The sequence below is a fragment of the Phocoena phocoena genome, chromosome 15, assembly GCF_963924675.1.
Source record: "Phocoena phocoena chromosome 15, mPhoPho1.1, whole genome shotgun sequence".
NCBI classification, from domain to species: domain Eukaryota; kingdom Metazoa; phylum Chordata; class Mammalia; order Artiodactyla; family Phocoenidae; genus Phocoena; species Phocoena phocoena.
In genome coordinates, this window is record NC_089233.1 from 64,528,642 (window position 1) to 64,553,389 (window position 24,748).

Consider the following 24,748-nt stretch of genomic DNA (forward strand, 5'->3'; position numbering starts at 1 on the left):
TTGAATGCCCAGTATCTGCAACCTTCTGTGGTTAGTTAACTCCAAGCGTACTGCCTTAGATACTAGTCTAGGGTTGAAGAGGACACAGTGTACAGATGACACAAGAAAGCAGGCCTTTTCATTTAGGTAGCACGTATTTATTAGGACAGTAGGGTACTAAGTGTTAGATGTAAGAAGAAGGAAATGGTGCATGTCCAAGTTGTAGGGAGACAATAACAAATAGGTAGAGTGTAAACTTTCTCAATCTAGAATAGCATTCTGATTAATACAAGTGTATTTAAGAGAACAATTGCATATTTATTTTTCTTTATTTTTAACCATTTATTTATTTTTGGAATGAGCAGTACATTTATATGGTTGAAAAATGAAAAAGTATTAAAAGGTATACTGCAAAAGGTCTCCATCCCACTTTTGCCCCTCCCTGCCGCTATACCCAGTTTCCCTCTTGTATCAGTCAAGTTTAATGCTGGAAACAGAAACCATTCTGGGTACTTGAACCACAAAAGGATTTAACACAAGAAATTGGCTACTTACAAATTTGTTGGAAGAGTTGGAGGAGTGGGACCCAAGGGGGCTTCCCTTAGAGTATAAATTTGAAGGACCCACCACTGGAGCTGTGATCTGGAGGTCAGGAATTCACTACTGCTACTGCCACCCCCACCATTGCTGCTTGACACTCAAGAAGCCAGTGACTAGACATTAGACCCTTGCCACTGTAGACCAGCATGTCAGTAGCACCTGGGAGCTTGTTTAAAGCTCTTAGACCTTAGCTCCATCGACTGAATCAGAATCTGCATTTTAACAAGATCCTCTGATGATTTGCATTGCATGAAAGTTTGAGAGGTCCTGCACTGGAGCACTGCGTCTGGCCGCTACAGTTGCTTCCAAATCCACAGGTCTCCATGACCTTGATTGCCAATTGTAAGGGAGTCAAGCAAATGTAGTTGTTGGTTTTCCCAACTCTCAATCTAGAAGAGTGGATTGGAGATTGAAAGAGCCCATCTAGTGAACTGACCATACTTCCACAAGTAACCAGTGTTAGTTTCTTGTGTATTCTTCTAGATGTTTAATGCATATTTAAGCATGTATGAATATATATATTCTTTTTCATCTTGTTAAAAAAATAAGCAGTAGCTTACTTACCATACACAGTGTTCTGCACCTTGCTCTTTTCATTTAATAGTTTATCATGGGAGAGCTTTCCATATCATGACATAGAGCCATCTTCTTTTTAACAACTTCATGATATTCCAATATATAGATAACAAAATTCTGAAAATTGAGACTAACACAATCTGGGCTGCATGGTCATTTGAATTTTTTAACATATGTAAGATATAATCTAGTTGTTAAATGTTTGCTTCCTGCCTCCTTTGTGCTTGGGTCTTGTGTATATGTCATCTTGTTTAACTTGCACTACAACACAGTGTGTTGGGTATCCTTCTTCCACTTTACATGAAGGAACTCAGGCTCTGAAAGGTTAATTTAATCACAGACTAAGGAATATCCTGGATGGGATTTGAACCCCAGGTCTGTTAGCCTTCATAATTTTCAATTTGACACAATGACACAGAACCTCTAAATGATAGGCTTTATTTAGTACTTTGAGACCTACTCCTTTGGGAAGAGGTTTGGAAGGGTATCATTTTGATTATTTTGGGTGGGTATTAAAGACATTTAATTTTCTTTTTTTTTCCTGACTCAGGTATCCAGCTCACATAGAAGATATTGATTACGAAGAAGGAAAAGTACTCATCCATTTCAAGCGTTGGAACCATCGTTATGATGAATGGTTCTGCTGGGACAGTCCTTATTTACGCCCTTTAGAGAAAATACAGCTGAGGAAAGAGGGCTTACATGAAGAGGAAGGATCATCTGTGAGTAACAAATCTGGGTAATTCAGTGATGAGTGGGGTCAGCCATTAGGTACTTTATGTTCCAGCCTTTGATGTTTAGTGTGAAAGTCTGTAGCAGCTGGGGACCATCCTTATTTAGGCTTGTAGTGCAACTCTGAGATCTCCATGGCCCCGGGTGGGGGCGGGGGGCGTCGTTGAAGAATCTTAGCTGTCATCTGTTTGTATGACGTGATTGATTTGACAGCTCATAAACTAACTTGGTTGAGACTGCATTGATGATGAGTGGGGACTTTCTGTCTCTCCTTTACACCACTGTGTCCCTTTAGATCATTTAGTAAGCTCATCTGCTGTCTGATCATTTATTCAGCAATCATTCCATGTGGAGCATTGTGCTAGCCTCATATTAAGGTCTTTTATAAGACCTTGAAGAATATTCATTCTTCAAAATGTAGCAATGCAAACTGTGTGCTGGGAAAACAGTATGAAATATTAATGGTGAATGAGTGCCTCCTTTGTCAAAAGACCCTTTAAAAGTGTAGATGGCATTAGGTGGCATGAATGCTGCTTCCCGTAAGATGAAGTAGACTCTCTCCTTCCAGCTTGTGTAGTTGGTGTGTTCCCTGGTGGCCCTGGGCTCTTAGACTCACTTTCAGGGACAGGATAGGATTATCATTGGTGCTGTGCTATGGCTGTCCAGAACTCTTAAAATGGCAAAAGTTTGTGTCTAGCCCTTTTGTTTTGGCTCCCAATGCTGAACAGCAGAAACATCTTCCTCCATCCCAGTAGCCATCTCCCCTTCCTGCCCTTGTCAATTTCAGCTTCTTTTATGAATTCTGTTACTATGTATGTCCTATGAAATTGGATTGGTAACAGGATCTTTTTTGTTTTTTAATATTTTTTAGGAATTTCAAATAAATGAGCAGGTCCTTGCTTGCTGGTCTGATTGTCGTTTTTACCCAGCCAAAGTCACTGCTGTTAACAAGGATGGTAAGGCATTTGAGTTGTAATTGTTTTTACTCTTGACTTAGGGGTGAGTTTGTAATATTGGAGTTTGAGAGTATATTTTCAGTATGTATTTATTGCCTAGGAATCCTTTTTCTTTAAGTTAATTACTCTGTCAGGAGTTAGGAAGAAATTATAAATGGAGAGAAAGGTAGGTTAAAGAGGGGGAGTTTGGTTCTTTGCCTTCTAAAACAGTCATGGTTCATCTGTCACTCTGCTGGGAAGTGCATAGGTTCTTGCTGTCTAGGAGTTCCTAATATAATAGATGAAATAAGTCCCTAAGATTCCTTTTAGTTATTTGTGAACAGCCTAGAAATGAAGCAAACAGCAAACTTTTCTTAAAAATGTGCTTTGTGGATGCAAGGTGATTGAGAGTTGGTCTGTAGTATCAGAGTTACTAGTTGAAATTGGGGTACTGGGATTTAGAGCACTGAGCTGGAATGCCTTTGCCAGAGTTTAGAACATGTGAGGAGTTAGGACTGGGAACATGTCCCAAAGAGGCTCATTTTGCTAATACAAAGGCAAGAGAAGAGGAGGGTTATGAATGTGATATGTGTGGTCAGCATCCTGACACACAGAGAACACACTGGGGGTTCAAGTGATACCTTTTTTCCTTTTTTTAACATTTTCTACCAAGATGTTTGTGGTATGTGCATGATTCCTGCAGTGAATGTTTAGGGCAAACAGACCTCTTAGTACCAGTGTTAGGGGTGACTCTAAGGCCACATTGATTTTTCATTCAATGAAGTTATTTAAGTATTTATTCAGCACTCTGCTGGACTTCGGGGTGACCAAGAAGTTTTGTCTGAGAATGGGTTGAAATGGTCAAAAATGAACATACATTTGCATGTAGCAGAAATTTTAGTTCCTCTCTTGCTACATTCACCCCACCCCCAGTCCCGGCAGCTATTAGACCAGTGTGGGTTGACAGATGTAGGTTATCCTTAAACCACAGTTCTTTTACCACAGGCCTCCAAAGCAAGGTTGTATCTTCTAAGTTGTCTAAACAGTTACTGATCCTCCTGTTCATGGATTAAGTCTTTTTGGATAGTCCCTTGTTTCCCTAAGTTACTTTATAAGCCAGTGTTCAAAATAAAATCCTATTACTATTTTTCATATGTATCACTTTAACCTAAAAATTAATTTTAAAGGAAAGCTTACATGTTATTAAACTGCTTTAAATCCTTTTAGTAAAAGACATAGTTTATTATATCAAACACTCATTAAATACAATTTATAGGTCCATTTTTATTAAAATGGTGACTGATCTCACTTAATATGGGGAAAATCAAGTCAAACTCATAGAAGAAAAAGCTACAAGGATATACTGTACAGCACAGGTAATATAGCCAATATATATTTTTAATACATTTATTTTATTTATTTTTCGCTGCATTGGATCTTCATTGTTGCACACGGGCTTTCTCTAGTTGTGGCGAGTGGGGGCCACTCTTCGTTGTGATGCGCGGGCTTCTCATCATGGTGGCTTCTCCTGTTGCAGAGCATGGGCTCTAGGCGCGTGGACTTCAGTAGTTGTAGAACGTGGGCTCAGTAGTTGTGGCTCACAGGCTCTAGAGCGCAGGCTCAGCAGCTGTGGTGCACAGGCTTTGTTGCTCCGCGGCATGTGAGATCTTCCCGGACCAGGCCTCGAACCCGTGTCCCCTGCACTGGCAGGCAGATTCTTAACCACTGCGCCACCAGGGAAGCCCTGGGTCTGAAATCTTTTGAAGTGATCATTTAAGGACTAAAAGTCATTGGCCGAATTATTGGCCATAGTTAATTAAGGTTTTTAAATGTCTTTTAAACTTTGGCAACCAGAGCTTTGCAAGTTGTTTTAAAAAATCTTTTCAGTTTATTTCCTCCATGAGCTAAAATTATAGGAGGGAGAGTCTTGAGGTAATTTGTTCCTACAATGGTCATTTGCTACCCTAATATATTAGTTCTGTAAGCTTTAAATTCTGTTCAGTGAATTTTAGTTAACTGGAGGACATTGAAAATGAGTGGATATTTTTGGGAGAACCTGTTTTCCCCAGAGTTCTTGAGTCTGAAGTCCTGTATTATGCTGCCATCCTTTCTGGTTCTTGAGATTAATTGGAAGAAGGAGGAGAAGGAAGGACATGGGGGAGGGGCAATCCTGAAAGTTAATGGAACCAGCTGTGTGGTATTAATGCTACCTCGTAGACTGCGAAGGAAAGCTAGCCTTTGTGGGTGCTCAGATCTGTGCCTGATTTTGAGATAAAATAATGACTCTTAGGTGCTGCCTTTGGGTTAGGTTTAATCCAGGGGAGCTGGCAGTTTCTAGCTCATGATTTATTCTAGTAATTCAGTTGCAGGATTGGGAGGGACAATGCTGGACTCTAATTTCACTCTTTCTCTGGTTAGTAGGGGCCACCATGGCTTAATGGTGCTGTGAGAAGAACCTCTGCAGGCAAGGTGGTGCCTTTATTTCCTGTAAAAGTTATTCTGTCTTTTTGGTGCTGCTAGGAGGAGGCTGGGGATATAGTGAAGTCACTTTCTTTTTATTTATTTATTTATTTATTTATTTATGGCTGTGTTGGGTCTTCGTTTCTGTGCGAGGGCTTTCTCTAGTTGTGGCAAGTGGGGGCCACTCTTCATCGCAGTGCGCGGGCCTCTCACTGTCGCGGCCTCTCTTGCTGCGGAGCACAGGCTCCAGACGCGCAGGCTCAGTAGTTATGGCTCACGGGCCCAGTTGCTCTGCAGCATGTGGGATCTTCCCAGACCAGGGCTCAAACCCATGTCCCCTGCATTGGCAGGCAGATTCTCAACCACTGCGCCACCAGGGAAGCCCCTGAAGTCACTTTCTATAGCTTCATCTTGGGAAGGCTTGGTCTGATTTTTCTGCCGTGCTTAACTTCCTTGATGGTTTTGCTGAGGCTGAGCATTGACTGAGCAGGCTGGTGGGTAGTGGCCCTAGCCAGAGTGGAGAGCACTGGTTGCTGGCATTGGGAATCTGGCATGACTGAATCACAACCAGATAGCAACTTTTATTTTTTATTTTATTTAATTATTTTTTGCAGCAATAAACTTGACATGTTTATTAATTAAACTATCACTTAAATTAAAAAAGTGCATAGAAAATAAACATGTTTTAAAACTCCTTTTTTTTTACAACTATCTACACTTTTTACATTCAATCTTTCGTTGACAGCTTTCAGCACTATTATTTTTTGCACTATTAAAGTATTTTCCTTCATCCCTGTCACAGGGAGTTAACACTGATGGACTTTAGACACACTTTTTCTTTTTTTTCCTCTCTTTTTCTCTAAGCAGAAGCTTGGAAGAAAACAAGGAAAAAAAAACACCAAAAGATCTGTTTTACATGAATAAGTTGTCAAGAAATGTCTTATTCCTAGAAAAGAAGCTTGTCATCTGTTGAGTTTTTGATAGCAACTTTCAGTTTCTTTCTTTTTTTTTTTTTTTTTTTTGTGGTACGCGGGCCTCTCACTGTTGTGGCCTCTCCCGTTGCGGAACACAGGCTCCAGACGCGCAGGCCCAGCAGCCATGGCCCATGGGCCCAGCTGCTCCGCGGCATGTGGGGTCTTCCCGGACCGGGGCATGAACCTGTGTCCCCTGCATCGGCAGGCGGACTCTCAACCACTGCGCCACCAGGGAAGCCCCAGAGTTTCTTAAGGGAGTTATTTAGCACTTGGAAACTGGGGAGAGCAATGCCATGTTATTTAGCCCTTTTCATCTGGAATGATTCCTTGGCAGTTGCAGCTAAGCATCATTTTGTGTGAAGGCAGCCACACCTGGTAGCCTTGTTAGATCCTTGGTCTGTGTTGGAGAAAAAGAAGGGATTCTGCTTCCAGGGAATCTTTGTTTGGAAGCCATCTCTGGTGAGTTGACCTCACCTCTGCTCAGCTCCCCGTTTTTATGCCGCTCGTCTGTCAGGGGGTTTGTGCCCCTGCTCTGCAAGGCATTCTCTCTGGGGGAAACTGAAAGTAGGTTCACATTTACACAAAATGAAGAATCATTCCTTCCTGTTGATCTGTGGTTAACTTGAGTGCGCAGGCGAATCAGGTCCCTCTTCCTTGAAATTATGCATATCCTCGGGTCACGGCCCCCTCATCCCCTCCTTGTACCCCAGTTCAATCTCTTTGTTCATTGCTTAAAGTGTGCATTTAAACTGGGAGATTTTATGGAAATGGTCTTATTTCTAGAGTCTCTGGTTGAAGCAGTTACTATTTTTTGTTTTCTTCATGCTGTAACTGAACCTACATTTGAAATGTGGGAACACTGGGACTATGAGCAGCTTTGAATAGAGATAAAAGGACAATTTAGGCCCATACATGTAGCTGCTAGCTCGGCTCCTACATTCTATGGGGGGAAGGAGGTTCTCTGTCAAAGTGACTTGGTAGATGATGGTAATTAGAACCACATATTGATCCCTTGCTCTGTGACAGTCCCTTTGCTAAGCAGTTTCCATATCTGATCTTATTTAGTCTTCACATAAACGTGGAAAGGTTGTTGCCGTCAACCCCATCCACATTTTACAGATGAGGAACTGAGCTCACAGGAGAAACTGCTTGAGGTTACAGAGCATATAGATAAATGGTAGCCTGAGGTCTGCATGGAAGTCTTGGTGCTCCAAGTTTCCTGAAACTGCAGTTCCTACAGTACCAGGCCGCTTCTCTGGATCAGGGTTTTCCTTAAACAGCAGAAGTTGTCAGGGCCAGATGCTCGCTGGCGGTGTGTGTGTGTGTGTACGTGCACCTGATACGGTAGGGTGAGTGTAGGTGGTCTGTACTTCCTGGAGCCCGGTGGTGTCTTGAGAGCCCTGATTGGAGACAGGCCCTGTCCCAGTCCCTGCTTGATGATTATAAGCAGTTCATTCTCCTTGCTCTAGACTCATCTGAGCAGTTAGAAATGGGAGAAGGAATTGGACTAGATGAGCAGTTTTGGAAATTATTGGCTACAGAACCTAAGCCCATTATGTAAAATTCCTAAGAGGAAAAGACTTAGGGGGAGGTTGCCTGCAAACATGCACTTATCCCATCCCTCTGCCCACCCCCTTAGGCACATCTGTGGGAACCTCAGGACTTTGAGAAACCATGTTTGAAAGCTCCTATCCATGATATTATGGAATTCTCTGACTCCTGGAGAATGAGCGGGGTAGTAAAAGGACCCTGACTCACAGTTATGGTAGATTTCAAGAGCAACAGAAATCTGTCCTTTCTAGAGTCACCTGTTTCCTTGGCCCCTGTTTCCTTGGTCCTAGAGAAGATGAGCTTTCTATACGTCTCTAGTTTTGTTCTTACGTCCCTTCTGCTATTACTGAGGTTGTCTGATATGCTGAGTTCTTAAGCCCCAGAGGGCAAAGCCAGGAAGCTTTGTTTCATCTGGTAAAGACAGGAGCTTCTTAAGGGAGCCTGAGGCAGGTGGCCTTTGTGTCAAGAATGTTCTTATTTTGGATTCGGTCATTTACATGTTTTTTGTTAGATGTTGTTTGTGGCCATGGGAGAGCTCTGTTGCCAGCCACCCTTGGGAGGATTCCGTGGGAAGACATTCTTTTAGTTATGCATGAAACCATTAAAGTAGATTTGGGGCCTCTCTCCAGAAGTGGGTCTAGACCACTGTTGTCTGTGGGATGTGTTGTTTTGTTCCCTCTGATTCATTGAAGCCCAGGTTAGGCTATGTGCATGATCAAGGGAGAAAGTTTCAAGATGATCCCTTGTAGTTCTTTGGAAGTAAAAAGGGTCAGGGCCAGGATATTGTTATCTAAGGACAGTGACCCCTGAGCACCTTTGGCCATAGTTTGGGTCATTTCAGAGTGGCCAGTGGTGCTCTGGGTTTGTGGTTTGGAATTGAGGCTGAGGGACTTGGGGAATAGGCAGTGTGGGGTGGTGGGAGAAGAATTAGTCAGAGGCCAGCAGACAGGCTTGGGTTCTGCTTCTAGCTCTGTTGTAGACTTCCATGGAACTCAGGGTCCATCCCTTCATCTAAGGCCTCCATTCTGAGCCTGCTGTCAGGAGTAAGCTTCAAAATTGACTTCAAGTAGCTGAAAATGTTGGACTTTTGGGTAGCATTTTGTCCTTCTGGATGTTTGAAATGTCTGTAAAAATGGACAGTTTTCATTTTGATGTAACTGTTGATGAACTTTGTTGATAAGATAGTTGAAAGTATAGGCTTGGGTGGCTTGTTGGCATGCTTAATATTTAAGATTTCTTGAGAATTGGGTTCTTAATGTCCCCACCCCCAAACCCCCATCCTTAGACTGGCCAGAGCTTTGCCATGGTTGCTTGAAAAGAGTCTGTTTAGAGTTCCACAGCCTTGCTTATTATCATTGCTCCTTTGCTTGCCAACACCCTCACAATAGAGGCAGGAAGACAGGAACCCAGGCCTTTGCTGTAAGTATTCATCAATCATTGCTGACGTGCCTTATGTAGAATCCTTATCATAGCCTGTCATCTCATTGCTTGCTTTAACCAACCAACTATATATACCTGTATAAGTATTATTTATATATATATATACATATATATATGTATATATATATATATATATATATATATATATATATATATAAAACCAACTGTGTATCCTTGTGTCTGTCTTGTTTGCTAGCAACTTTTCTGTGTTGGTGACACTTGTAACAAATAATCACTTTTATTTTGTAATTACAAGGAGCAAAACAGTAGGTAATTACTCATTGTTTACAACAGTGGTTCTCAGACTTCATTGTGCACCAGAGTCACCTCAAGGCTTTATTAAACTTTTTTTTTTTTTGCGGTACACGGGCCTCTCACTGTTGTGGCCTCTCCTGCTGCGGAGCACAGGCTCCAGACGCGCAGGCCCAGCGGCTGTGGCTCACGGGCCCAGCCGCTCCGCGGCATGCGGGTTCTTCCCAGACTGGGGCACGAACCCGTATCCCCTGCATCGGCAGGCGGACTCTCAACCACTGCGCCACCAGGGAAGCCCTCTTTTACTTTTAAAAATATTTTATTTTACTGATGTATAGTTGTGTTAGTTTCAGGTCTACAGCAAGGTGATTCAGTTATACGTATATATACATTATTTTTTTCATATTCTTTTCCATTATGGTATATCACAAGATATTGAATATAGTTCCCTGTGCTATACAGTAATGGGGTGCATGTGTCTTTTTGAATTATGGTTTTCTCTGGGTATATGCCCAGTAGTGGGATTGCTGGATCGTATGGTAATTCTATTTTTAGTTTTTTAAGGAAACTCCATACTGTTCTCCATCTTGGCTGTATCAATTTGCATTCCCACCAACAGTGCAAGAGGGTTCCCTTTTCTCCACACCCTCTCCAGCATTTGTTGTTTGTAGATTTTCTGATGATGTCCATTCTAACTGGTGTGAGGTGATACCTCATTGTAGCTTTGATTTGTATTTCTCTGATAGTTAGTGATGTTGAGCAGCTTTTCATGTGCTTCTTGGCCATCTGTATATCTTCTTTGGAGAAATATCTATTTAGGTCTTCTGCCCATTTTTGGATTGGGTTGTTTGATTTTTTAATATTGAGCTGCATGAGCTCTTTAAATATTTTGGAGATTAATCATTTGTCCGTTGATTCCTTTGCAAATATTTTCTCCCATTCTGAGGGTTGTCTTTTCGTCTTGTTTATGGTTTCCTTTGGTGTACAAAAACTTTTAAGTTTCATTAGGTCCCATTTGTTTACTTTTGTCTTTATTTCCATTACTCTAGGAGGTGGATCAAAAAAGATCTTGCTGTGATTTATGTCAGAGTGTTCTTCCTATGTTTTCCTCTAGGAGTTTTACAGTGTCCAGTCTTACATTTAGGTTTCTAATCCATTTTGAGTTTAATTTTGTGTATGGTGTTAGGGAGTGTTCTAATCTCATTCTTTTTACATGTAGCTGTCCAGTTTTCCCAGCACCACTTAGTGAAGAGACTGTCTTTTCTCCATTGTGTATCCTTGCCTCCTTTGTCATAGATTAGTTGACCATAGGTGTGTGGGTTTATCTCTGGGCTTTCTGTCTTGTTCCATTGATCTATATTTCTGTTTTTGTGCCAGTACCATATTGTCTTGATGACTGTAACTTTGTAGTATAGTTTGAAGTCAGGGAGTCTGATTCCTGCAGCTCTGCTTTTTTCCCTCAAGACTGCTTTGGCTATTCGGGGTCTTTTGTGTCTCCATACAAATTATAAGATTTTTTGTTCTAGTTCTGTAAAAAATGCCATTAGTAATTTGATAGGGATTGCACTGAATCTGTAGATTGCTTTGGATAGTGTTGTCATTTTCACAATATTGATTCTTCCAATCCAAGAACATGGTATATCTCTCCATCTATTGGTATCATCTTTAATTTCTTTCATCAGTGTCTTATAGTTTTCTGCATACAGGTCTTTTGTCTCCCTGGGTAGGTTTATTCCTAGGTATTTTATTCTTGTTGTTGCAATGGTAAATGGGAGTGTTTCCTTAATTTCTTTTTCAGATTTTTCATCATTAGCATATAGGAATGCAAGAGATATCTGTGCATTAATTTTGTATCCTGCAGCTTTACCAAATTCATTGATTAGCTCGAGTAGTTTTCTGGTGGCATCTTTAGGATTCTCTATGTGTAGTATCTTGTCATCTGCAAACAGTGACAGTTTTACTTCTTTTCCAATTTGTATTCTTTTTATTTCTTTTTCTTCTCTGATTGTCGTGGCTAGGACTTCCAAAACTGTGTTGAATAATAGTGGTGAGAGGGCTTCCCTGGTGGCGCAGTGGTTGAGAGTCTGCCAGCCGATGCAGGGGACACGGGTTTGTGCCCCGATCCTGGGAAGATCCCACATGCTGTGGAGTGGCTGGGCCCGTGAGCCATGGCCACTGAGCCTGTGCATCCGGAGCCTGTGCTCCACAACGGGAGAGGCCACAACAGTGAGAGGCCCGCGTACTGCAAAAAAAAAGAAAAAAAAGTAGTGGTGAGAGTGGACATCCTTGTCTTCTTCCTGATCTTAGAGGAAACATTTTCAGTTTTTCACCATTGAGAATGATATTTGCTGTGGGTTTGTCATATATGGCCTTTATTATGTTGAGGTAGGTTCCCTCTATGCCTACTTTCCGGAGAGTTTTTATCATAAATGGGTGTTGAATTTTGTCAGAAGCTTTTTCTGCATCTGTTGAGATGCTCATATGGTTTTTATTCTTCATTTTGTTAATATGGTGTATCACATTGATTGATTTGCGTATACTGAAGAATCCTTGCATCTCTGGGATAAATCCCACTTGATCATGGTGTATGATCTTTTTAATGTGTTGTTGGATTCTGTTTGCTAGTATTTTGTTGAGGGTTTTTGCATCTATATTCATCAGTGATATTGGTCTGTAATTTTATTTATTTTGTAGTATCTTTGTCTGGTTTTGGTATCAGGGTGATGGTGGCCTCATAGAATGAGTTAAGGAGTGCTCCTTCCTCTGCAGTTCTTTGGAAGATTTTGAGAAGGATAGGTGTTAGCTCTTCTCTAAATGTTTGATAGAATTCACCTGTGAAGACACCTGGTCCTGGACTTCTGTTTGTTGGAAGATTTTTTTTTTTTTTTGCAGTATGCGGGCCTCTCACTGTTGTTGTGGCCTTTCCCGTTGCGGAGCCCAGGCTCCGGACGCACAGGCTCAGCGGCCATGGCTCATGGGCCAAGCCGCTCCGCGGCATGTGTGATCTTCCTGGACCGGGGCACGAACCCGTGTCCCCTGCATCGGCAGGCGGACTCTCAACTACTGCGCCACCAGGGAAGCCCAATTTTCTTAAGTTTACTGAGGCTTGATTTGTGACCCAAGATGTGATCTATCCTGGAGAATGTTCCGTGCGCATTTGAGAAGAAAGTGTAATCTGCTCTTTTTGGATAGAATGTCCTATAAATATCAATTAAATCTATCTGGTCTATTGTGTGATTTAAAGCTTTTATTTCCTTATTAATTTTCTCTTTGGATGATCTGTCCATTGGTGTAAGTGAGGTGTTAAAGTCCCCCACTATTATTGTGTCACTGTCAATTTCCTCTTTTATAGCTTTTAGCAGTTGCCTTATGTACTGAGGTGCTCCTATGTTGGGTGCATATATATTTATAATTGTCATATGTTCTTCTTGGATGGATCCCTTGATCATTATGTAGTGTCCTTCCTTGTCTCTTGTAACATTCTTTATTTTAAAGTCATTTTATCTCATATGAGTATTGCTACTCCAGCTTTCTTTTGATTTCCATTTGCATGGAATATCTTTTTCCATCCCTCCATTTTCAGTCTGAATGTGTCCCTAGGTCTGAAGTGGGTCTCTTATAGACAGCATATATATGGGTCTTGTTTTTGTATCTATTCAGCAAGCCTGTGTCTTTTGGTTGGAGCATTTAATCCATTCACATTTAAGGTAATTATTGATATGTATGTTCCTATGACCACTTTCTTAACTGTTTTGGGTTTGTTTTTGTAGGTTCTTTTCTTCTCTTGTGTTTCCCACTTAGAGAAGTTCTTTTAGCATTTGTTGTAGAGCTGGTTTGGTGGTGCTGAATTTTCTTAGCTTTTGCTTGTCTGTAAAGCTTTTGATTTCTCCATCGAATCTGAATGAGATCCTTGCCGGGTAGAGTAATCTTGGTTGTAGGTTCTTCCCTTTCATCACTTGAAGTATATCATGCCACTCCCTTCTGGCTTGTAGAGTTTCTGCTGAGAAATCAGCTGTTACATTTATGGGACTTCCCTTGTATGTTGTCATTTTTCCCTTGCTGCTTTCAGTAATTTGTCTTTAATTTTTGCCAGTTTGATTACTGTGTGTCTCGGCGTGTTTCTCCTTGGGTTTATCCTGTATGGGACTCTCTGCGCTTCCTGGACTTGGGTGGCTATTTCCTTTCCCATGTTAGGGAAGTTTTCGAGTATAATCTCTTCAAATATTTTCTCGCGTCCTTTCTCTCTCTCATCTCCTTCTGGGACCCCTATAATGCGAATGTTGTTGTGTTTAATGTTGTCCCAGAGGTCTCTTAGGCTGTCTTCATTTCTTTTCATTCTTTTTTTTATTCTGTTCCGCAGCAGTGAATTCCACCATTCTGTCTTCCAGGTCACATATCCGTTCTTCTGTCTCAGTTATTCTGCTATAGATTCCTTCTAATGTCGTGTTCATATCAGTTATTGTGTTGTTCATATCTTTTTGTTTGTTCTTTAATTCTTCTAGGTCTTTGTTAAACATTTCTTTCATCTTCTTGATCTTTGCTTCCATTCTTTTTCCGAGGTCCTGGATCATTTTCCTATCATTATTCTGAATTCTTTTTCTCTTTTTTTTTTTGTGGTACACGGGCCTCTCACTGTTGTGGCCTCTCCCGTTGCGGAGCACAGGCTCCGGACGCGCAGGCTCAGTGGCCTTGGCTCATGGGCCCATCTGCTCCATGGCACGTGGGATCTTCCTGGACCGGGGCATGAACCCGTGTCCCCTGCATTGGCAGGCAGACTTTCAACCACTGCACCGCCAGGAAAGCCCCTGAATTCTTTTTCTGGAAGGTTGCCTATCTCCACTTCATTTAGTTGTTTTTCTGGGGTTTCATCTTGTTCCTTCATCTGCTACATAGCCCTCTGCCTTTTCATCTTGTCTGTCTTTCTGGGAATGTGGTTTTCATTCCACAGGCTGCAGGATTGTACTTCGTGCTTCTGCTGTCTGCCCTCTGGTGGATGAGACTATCTAAGAGGCTTATGGACGTTTCCTGATAGGAGGGACTGGTGGTGGGTAGAGCTGGCTGTTGCTCTGGTGGGCAGAACTCAGTAAAACTTTAATCCAGTTGTCTGCTGATGGGTGGGGCTGGGTTCCCTCCCTGTTGGTTGTTTGGCCTGAGGCGACCCAACACTGGAGCCTACCTGGGCTCTTTGGTGGGGCTAATGGTGGACTCTGGGAGGGCTCACGCCAAGGGGTACTTCCCAGAACTTCTGCTGCCAGTGTCCTAGTCCTCACGGTGAGACAGAGCCACCCCCTGCCTCTGCAGGAGACCCCTCAACACTAGCAGGTAGGTCTGGTTCAGTCTTCTATGGGGTCATTGCTCTTTCCCCTGGGTCCCGATGTGCACACTACTTTGTGTGTGCCCTCCAAGAGTGGAGTCTCTGTTTCCCCCAGTCCTGTCAAAGTCCTGCAATCAAATCCCACTAGCCTGCGAAGTCTGATTCTCTAGGAATTCCTCCTCCCGTTGCCGGACCCCCAGGTTGGGAAGCCTGACGTGGGGCTCAGAACCTTCACTCCAGTGGGTGGACTTCTGTGGTATAAGTGTTCTCCAGTTTGTGAGTCACCCACCCAGCAGTTATGGGATTTGATTTTATTGTGATTGCACCCCTCCTACCGTCTCACTGTGGCTTCTCCTTTGTCTTTGGACGTGTAGTATCTTTTTTGGTGAGTTCCAGTGTCTTCCTGTCAATGATTGTTGAGCAGTTAGTTGTGATTCTGGTGTTCTCGCAAGGTGGAGTCTTTTTTTTTTTTTAATTTTTGGTTGCGTCGCATCTTCTTTGCTGCGCACAGGGTTCTAGTTGTGGTGAGCAGGGGCTTTGCTTCGTTGCGGTGTGCGGGCTTCTCATTGCTGTGGCTTCTCTTGTTGGGGAGCACGGGCTCTACGTGTGCGGGCTTCAGTAGTTGTGGCTCACAGGCTGTAGAGCACAGGCTGAGTAGTTGTGGCTCACGGGCTTAGCTGCTCTGTGGCATGTAGGATCTTCCTGGACCAGGGCCAGAACCCATGTCGCCTGTATTGGCAGACAGATTCTTTTTTTTTTTTTTTCAGACAGAGTCTTAACCACTGTGCCACCAGGGAAGTCCTCAAGGTCTTACTAAAACACATTTCTGTGTCACACTCCCAGAGTTTTTGATTCAGTATATTGGGGGTGGGGCTGATAATTTGCATTTCCAGTAATTTCACAGGGTTGTTGATGCTGCTGGTCTGGGGACTACACTTTGATAAACACTGGTTACAGTGAGCCTGGCGCTGTGTGAGAAACTACTGTCAGATGTTTTCTCTAGCCTTGAAGAGCCTGCCTTCGATTTGGGATCTGCCTTCTATATGAAGGCACCTAAATGTGAGTCTCTGCAGGTCAGGTACCAAATGAGTCTGAGAAGTTCAGAGGAGGGAGAACTCTCCAGTAGCAGGGAAGTCAGGAAGCTTTTACTGAGCTATTGTGGTCTTTTGAGCTGAGTGCTTAAGGATCAATGAGTGGCACATTCCAGGCAGGAAAACACTCCGTGTGGAGGTGGAAATGTCACAAGACAGTTTCAGTGGGTGGCAAGTAGCTAGTCACTTTGAGTTGGTGGGTATTGTATGCTGGTAATTCGAAATAAGGTTTGGAAAATAATTGGGCTCAGATTGCTTGGACTTTGAGCACTGAAGAGGTGGCTAGCCATGGGCAGGGCCTTATTCAGGGCTGGAGGAGCAGGCCTGTGGGTGGGGAGAGAATGTATAAGAAGGAGGCAACCAGCCATATCTTAACTTCATCGTTGCATTATTCTGCTCCCAACCTTTGGGATTTATTTATTTTTCTTCCATGTTGGGTAGCAAATTGGTCCGGAAAACTGACCATGTTTACTAGTGGTAAATCATTACATGATTACCAGTGGTTCATTGATAATCTTGACAAGATTAACTGTGATTTTTTTTTTTTTTTAATAGATCCCTGGAACCAAAAAAAAAAAAAAAAGAGAGAGAGAGAGACATGGGTGGGTTCTAAAATGCAAAAGGTTGAAAGTGTTGGTTTGGGTACAGCTAATGAGAACTTTTGTAGTTGGATGTGTTATTTGGCGAGATAAGATTATTTGGATTTCCAGTTTCAGTTTTTTAGCAGAGAGTAATTTTTGTTGGACTTAAAAAAAAAAAAAAAGAACAAAACTAACAATGTAGCGGTCACCATTTAGTGCTTTGGCCTAGTCTCTATTCTGAAATATTGTAATATGCAGCTAATTCATACGGATTTTGAGAGTAATGTGACCTCTAAAAACATAATACCTTTAGCAGATGGTCGTATTTCTTTTAAAGTTTAAAAGATATTACTACTTCTAAGCCCAGAAAATAAAGTTTAAGTGATAAACATTAATAATTCACCAAGCAATAAGTAAATCTGCATTTTCCTTATATCCTATTTTTTTTTAATTGAAGTATAGTTGATGTACAATATTATATGTTACAGGTGTAAATATAGTGATTCACAGTTTTTAAAGGTTACACTCCATTTGTAGTTCTTATAAAATATTGGCTATATTCCCTGTGTTGAATAATATATCCTTGTAGCTTATTTTATACATAATAGTTTGTACTTCTTAATCTCCTATCCCTATTTTGCCCCTCCTCTGTTTCCTTCTCCCTACGGGTAACCACTAGTTTGTTCTCTGTATCTGTGAATGTTTCTTTTTTGTTATATTCACTCCTTTGTTGTATTTTTTAGATTCCACACGTGAAATCATATAGTATTTGTCTTGTCTGATTTATTTCACTTAGCATAATACCCTCCAAGTCCATCCATGTTGCTGCAAATTTCATTCTTTTTTCATGGTTGAGTAGTATTCCATTGTATATGTATATGTATATGTATATATATATATATATATATATATATATATATATATATATATACCACCTCTTTTATCCATCCATCTGTTGATGGATACTTAGATTGCTTCCATATCTTGACAATTGTAAATAATGCTGTGAACATTGGGGTGTATGTATCTTTTCGGATTAGTGCTTTTGTTTTTTTTCAGATACATACCAAGGAGTGGAATTGCTGGGTCATGTGGTGATTCTATTTTTAGTATTTTGAGAAACCTCTATACTGTTTTTTCCACAGTGGCTGCACCAGTTTACATTCCCACCAAGACTGTAACACAGTATATCTTTCCATCTTCAGTTTCTTACATCAGTGTCTTATAGTTTTCCAAGTACAGGTCTTTTACCTTCTTAGGTAGGTTTATTCCTCGGTATCTTATTCTTTGGATGCAACAATAAACGGGATTGTTCCCTTAATTTCTCTGATAGTTCATTGTTGGTGTTTCCTTACATTCTTAATTGTTTTACTGCTCTTTGTTCTTGGTCTAAGTCAGTGCAAGTTTTTAAGATTTAGTGAAGCACCAAAGAAATGAGGTTTTTTTTGGATGGATTTTGATTTGTATAGGTAAAAAGATTTGTAAGATAAAGAGGAAAAGGCAAGTGTACTATTATTATCTTGGACATAAGTAAGATTGAATGTGATTCTTGAACAACTTTTTAATTTCCATATGTTTATTATTGTGGTTGGGACTCCCTTGTGTTTATGCTTTGAAAAGTTTTGTTGCTTTCATGAAACTGCAAGTTAAAATCATATCTTTTTGAATTTTAGGTACTTACACTGTGAAATTTTATGATGGAGTAGTTCAGACTGTCAAACATATTCACGTGAAAGCTTTTTCGAAAGATCAGGTGAGAAATGTGGTCTTATGCTTTGTGGTATGAATAATGCTAATGTTATACTTTTGTTTCTCAAAGATGTTACATTTGTTTATGATGACAAAATCTTTCCTTCATCTGACATGATTTCACCAGAAAGCAACACACAAGTTTTCAGAAATTGTAAATATTTGTCTCTCTCTCTACCTTTTTCTTTTCATACCAGTTCTTTTCAGAAGTGCCAGTACTTGCGTACCATTACCTGTTATCTGTCTTTTTCCCAAAGCGCCTGGTTGTTATTCTTTCTTCTGTCTTCCTGTGCTCTGCCCATAGAGCTGTTTCCCCTCACAGGGAACTTGCTGAGTGGTTGAAGAGATGGAGATGTTTTCTCCTCATCTGACTTTGTCCTTCAGCTCTGGACCATGGCTTGGTGGTTACGGAGCCACCATTTGGCGTAGATTTGGCAAGCACTTGTGCTAGATGTGCCTGGGTTGAAATTTTTGTTTCCTTTTGTCCCTTTCACCATCCATGTACTTGTCTAAGCACGGGTCCTGAGTTTTTTTATTTTTGAGGTACGCGGGCCTCTCTCGTTGCGGAGCACAGGATCCTGACACGCAGGCTCAGCGGCCATGGCTCACGGGCCCAGCCGCTCCGCAGCATGTGGGATCTTCCTGGACCGGGGCACGAACCCGTGTCCCCTGCCTCGGCAGGCGGACTCTCAACCACTACGCCACCAGGGAAGCCCCGGGTCCTGAGTTTTGATACTGGAAATGTGGTGCACACAGATAGATTCTGACCATCTGGAAGTGTTGCCTACTTTCTTCATGATTTTTTTTTCCCTTTTAGTTTTTTTTTATATTTATGTCTTAATGAAATAGCTGAGGGGAAAGATTCTGATTGTAACTAATTGTTATTTACTTCTTTGGGTGGTTGTTGATATGACAGTATTTGGTAATCCTGGAACCTTCTAATAAATTCTCCTGAACATATATTTAGCAATTCCAAAGCATCATGATACATGATATTGTTAAAGATAATCTCAGAAGTGTTTTTGCCTTTCTGGTTTTCCTCTTCAGAAAATTGACAGAATTATAAAGCTTTAGCCCTAAAGATGTTTTCTCTTTGATCATTTGCTTCTCAGGCATCTAAGGAACTACACAGCACTCTAAAACATTATTTTGGCCTTCAATTTGGCAATTTTTATGTTAAGCTTGTGGAATGAGTTAATATAGATAGAGGACTGTATTAAGAACATGTCCAGAACTGTCAGATTGTATCTAGAATCTACACAAATGGAAGTCTAGGGCTCCACATAACAAACGTTCATCTGTTTCCTCTGATTGATAGTACTCATGGTGCCTTAGCTTGGGGATGGGCACCTCACCCTGTGTGGATTTGTGGGTCTTCAGTCCTCAATTCCCAGATGCCTCTGAGTGTCTCATGTCATCTCAGACCTGGCAGGTAGTCAAGCACAGGCCCATGGCTCCTGTTTGTTTTTCTTTTCCAAGAGGACATAGTGGTTTAGATAAATGACTTCTCAGCTAGGCCACTTACAAAGCAAAATTTCTTACAAATATCTGTCAGACAATTTTTAAAGCTTTTTTCATATAGTATTAGATTGTGTTTTTTTTTTTTTTTTTTTTTTTGCGGTACGCGGGCCTCTCACTGTTGTGGCCTCTCCGGTTGTGGAGCACAGGCTCCGGATGCGCAGGCTCAGGGGCCATGGCTCACGGACCCAGCCGCTCCGCGGCATGTGGGATCTTCCCGGACCGGGGCACGAACTCGTGTCTCCTGCATCGGCAGGAGGACTCTCAACCACTGCGCCACCAGGGAAGCCCTGTTTTTTTGTTTTTTAAATCGGATTGTACTGCCCTAAGTGGTTTGATAATCTATATTTCAGGAACATTTATCTTTTTCTGAAGTTATAGAAACAGTATATGTTTGCTGTAGAAAATTTAGAAAAGTACAGAAAAGCGCAAAGAAAGTAAAAATTGTATAATTCTATCATCCAGATGCAATTGCTCTTAACATTTTAATGTATAGCCTTCTGTATTTTAAAAAGATACTTGTGTATATATATATTTTTCTTTTCCAAATTTGAGTCATATGTTACTGTTCTATAACTTGCTCTTTTTTTTTTTTTTTTTTTTTTTTTTTGCGGTATGTGGGCCTCTCACTGTTGTGGCCTCTCCCGTTGCGGAGCACAGGCTCCGGACGCGCAAGCTCAGTGGCCATGGCTCACGGGCCCAGCCGCTCCGCGGCATGTGGGATCCTCCCAGACCGGGCACAAACCCGCGTCCCCTGCGTCAGCAGGCGGACTCTCAACCACTGCGCCACCAGGGAAGCCCTGTAACTTGCTCTTTTAACAAAATAACATTTTCCCAAGTTCCTAAGTACTGTATGGGAATATAGCTTTTAATGGCTAAGTAGTATTTATAATATGTATGTAACCCTACTTTGTATAACCAGTTTTCTAATGGTCATTTAAGGATATTTGTAAATCTGGATACACACGTCTGATTATTTTGTTAGCAGATTTCATTTCTAGGAATTCATTCTAGTTCAAAAGTATAAACATAAGACTTTTGACCTAAATTGCCAACCCCCCTTCCTGGTGGTTGCAATTTATATTTCTGCCAGCAGTTACTGAGGAGTGCTTGTTCTCAAACCTGGCTGCTTTCAGAAAATTTTGGAGACTTGAAAAAAAATTTTTCTTTTAGTTTCTAACCACAGGGATTCTCCTTGTTTATTATTTTTCCCTCTGGAACAAAATTAAACTTTTACTCACTGTGTATTTAGGCAGTCCTTCCTGCTCCTGGCAAAAATCTGTGTGCCAAGTGTGTGCTTGGTGCTAGGGATCCAATATGAACATGATGTGGTGGTCTCTGCTCTTCTCTTGAGGTCTTGGAAGAAAGATACTTAAACAAATAAACTTAATTGTAGTTTTGGAAACTGCGGAGCTTTCAGAGCTGGCTTTATTATGAGACAGTATACTAGGACACAAGATTTTTAAGATGAATTTTGAAAAAGTAATTTAGGAGGAAAGTAACCAAGAAGAAGTACTTTCTCCTAATGGACAAAAACTCAGTAGCTCAGGAACGCAGTAGGTGGCTTGTTCGACTGAGCAAAGACCCTGTTTTTGAGATGGAAAATCTTTACAGCTTTCTGGTTCGCCTCTAGTTATCAGTTTGGGTTCTTCTCTACACAGGACATCAGCATCTGCTGGCAAACTGAGCCAGCCTCTGAAAGGCCCTGGGTCAGTGTAGTCATTCTTGGGAGGAGATGGACGGGGCATGAAGGCATCTCTGTCAAAAACATTGCTTCCGGGCTTCCCTGGTGGCGCAGTGGTTGGGAGTCCGCCTGCCGATGCAGGGGACGCGGGTTCGTGCCCCGGTCTGGGAGGATCCCACGTGCCGCGGAGCGGCTGGGCCCGTGAGCCATGGCCGCTGGGCCTGCGCGTCCGGAGCCTGTCCTCCGCAACGGGAGAGGCCGCAACAGTGAGAGGCCCGCGTAACGCATAAAAAAAAAAAAAAAAAAAAACATTGCTTCCCAGAAGAGGTCCCTGGGGTAGTTGTCTGTCCCTTTAATAATTTTTTAGTGACTTACTAATCAAAAGGGGAGATAGCATTGTCTCAGAAGGAATTGAACATGGCTGTTATTTTCTTTAAACTTAGGACTGTTTTTCAAACCTCAGAATATGGGTGTATATTTTCAGTGGTGCTTTCCATTACATGACCTGATACATGTCCTCTTTTAATTTCTTTGTCTTCATAAGTTCACAAAAAACCATCTGATTTTATATTTGCAAGTAATCACAAAGTGTGTTTCATCGCTATTTTGCTCATTTTAGAATATTGTGGATAATGCTAGGCCTAAAGAAACAGAACACAAAAGTCTTTCATCATCTCCTGATAAACGAGAGAAGTTTAAAGAGCAGAGAAAAGCCACAGCCAATGTGAAGAAAGACAAAGAGGACAAAGCCTTAAAGACAGAAAAGAGACCCAAACAGCCTGATAAAGAAGGAAAGTTAATCTGCTCTGAAAAGGGGAAGGTGTCAGAGAAGAGCCTTCCCAAGAACGAGAAAGAAGATAAGGAGAACATTTCAGAAAATGACAGAGAGTATTCTGGAGATGCTCAAGTGGATAAGAAACCTGAAAATGACATTGTGAAGAGTCCACAAGAAAACTTGAGGGAGCCAAAAAGAAAGCGAGGCAGACCCCCTTCCATAGCTCCTACTGGTGAGTTTCCCAAGTGTGCAATGCCAGAGTGTTCTTCTGTGGTCCTTTGTGGTTCTTTATAACTTCTGTACTTCAAGCCTTTGTTTTTGTGACCGACTTTGAGTCATCCTGTCATCTAAAAACAAGTCATGCCCATAGAGCTGAATTTTATGGGAGACATATATCCAGGTGAACATAAGTTTCAGAAACATGTCCTTGACTGGGCTTCTGGGGTGACAGATAACTCTTCACTAGATCCTTCAGCTTATATGATAAAGCCTAATAAGCTAAGGCCTTTTGCCTTTGCCAATTCAAATGATTTCACTTTAAGTAAGCTTACTAGAACGTAGAATCAGGAAATAGTGTTTTCATGAGTGACATGAAATGGGAAAGGAGAAGTAAATAGGTGTGGGCATCTGGAGGAGGCGACAAGAAAGAACACTGGACCTAGGAATGTATGGGTACATTTGAAATTGAGATCTCTGGAGAGTGATTATGGATCGGAAATTTTCCCTGTCCAAATAAAAAGCTGAGATGGCTAATTGGTAGAGTCAAGGTTAGAGGATTTAGGGAAGAATACACAATTATTTTAAAAAGTTGAAATATGGAATTCTTCTGGAATAGCCAAGAAAGAAACAAACCCTGAATTTTTTCCTAAGGCAAACATTCCTTCTCTAGATTGAGTGGCATGAAGAACCCTCAGGATCTCTAGATTGAACACTGCCTGTAATTATCTGGCAGTGGCCTTCAGACATTCTTGTTTACATGTTCTTTACATAAATATTGAAAAACTGTGAATCCCCTAATTTCTTTTTTTTTTTTTGCGGTACGCGGGCCTCTCACCGTTGTGGCCTCTCCCTTTGCGGGGCACAGGCTCCGGACACGCAGGCTCAGTGGCCATGGCTCACGGGCCCAGCCGCTTCACAGCATGTGGGATCCTCCCGGACTGGGGCACGAACCCGTGTCCCCTGCATTGGCAGGCGGACTCTCAACCACTGCGCCACCAGGGAAGCCCGAATCCCCTAGTTTTAAAGTGATACCTGGGGACTTGCCTGGCAGTTCAGCAGTTAAGACTCCACGCTTCCACTGTGGGGGCCTCTGGTCCGATCCCCGGTCGGGGAACTAAGATCCCACACGACATGTGGCGAGGCCAAAAAAAAAAAAAAGTGATACCTGTTTTTTTCTTACAATTTTGAATAGCTGCCAAAGGTAAATTTAAAATATAAAATATGACAAAATATATTTTCATCAAAACTGTGGAACTACAGTTAGCTCATTTGTTGTTCCCTTATGATGCAGAATGCAAAGCCAGTCCTATCTATCAATCCAGACAGCTACACCAGACTTAATTTCTGTGGCAGAAGCTCTACCTTTATTTACTTCAAATAAATGTATTAGTACTTGTTCCCAGTAGACAGCCTTCTTACATCTTCTAATTTTAAGGTATGAAATAAGACAATAGATTGATTTCTTCCTAGATGAAATAAGGCACTTCCCCCTTCAGTGGTTATAAGTGGGTTTCACTCTCAAGATCTGAGCATGCTGGAGTTGTCCCTACGCCTAACTAGGCCCTAGACCTGTGCTGTCCGATATGGTAGCTGCTAGCCACCTGTGGTTACTGAGCACTTGAAATGTGGCTACTCTGAATTGAGATGGGCTGTAACTTGTAAAATACACAAGGGAGGGAATTCCCTGGTGGTCCAGTGGTTAGGACTCTGTGCTTTTTAGCACCGAGAGAGGGCCCGGGTTCAATGCCTGGTCGGGGAATTAAGATCCTGCTAGCCATGCAGCGTGGCCAAAACAAAACAAAAAACCACACTGGTTTTCAAATAGTACAAAAAAAAAAAAAGAAAGAAAGAAAGAAACACCCAGGAATGTAAAATATCTCAATAATTTAAAATTATTGACTACATGTTGGAATGATGTTTTGGATGTATTGGGTTAAATAAAATATATTCTTAAAATTAATTTCACTTTTTTCAACTAAAAATTGAAAATTACCTATGTGGCTTCCATTTATGGCCCTCGTATTCCTATTGGACAGCACTGGCCTCATTGGCTTTCTCAGTAGGGTTCCAAGAGAGAATTAAGCTCTAATGCCCAAGGCATCTGTGACCTCTAATGAATTGACTTCTGCAAATTGAGAATGTTAGTAGAATGATAAACCACTCTTGGGAGAATTGAGAAAATAACCTTTGTGTTCTGTTTTCAAATGAGGAACCCTAATTGAGAAAGTCGTGGAGGTTTTAAACCTCTGGGCAGTGTACCATGTTAAGATGTGGGATATAATAGGCAGGCCTTTTTATTAAGTGTAGGATTTCACACC

The 24,748-nt window shown here is 41.6% G+C and overlaps 1 protein-coding gene across 1 annotated transcript in view; it reads left to right on the forward strand.

The window, feature by feature from the left end:
* PHF20 (PHD finger protein 20) overlaps nucleotides 1-24,748 on the forward strand; it is a 134,548-nt gene that overhangs the window by 37,155 nt on the left and 72,645 nt on the right. Inside the window, exons 4-7 of the mRNA XM_065891881.1 lie at nucleotides 1,706-1,877; nucleotides 2,759-2,843; nucleotides 18,159-18,238; nucleotides 22,056-22,443. Coding sequence (XP_065747953.1) covers nucleotides 1,706-1,877; nucleotides 2,759-2,843; nucleotides 18,159-18,238; nucleotides 22,056-22,443 — 725 coding nt within the window. The remainder of the gene's footprint in view (nucleotides 1-1,705; nucleotides 1,878-2,758; nucleotides 2,844-18,158; nucleotides 18,239-22,055; nucleotides 22,444-24,748) is intronic.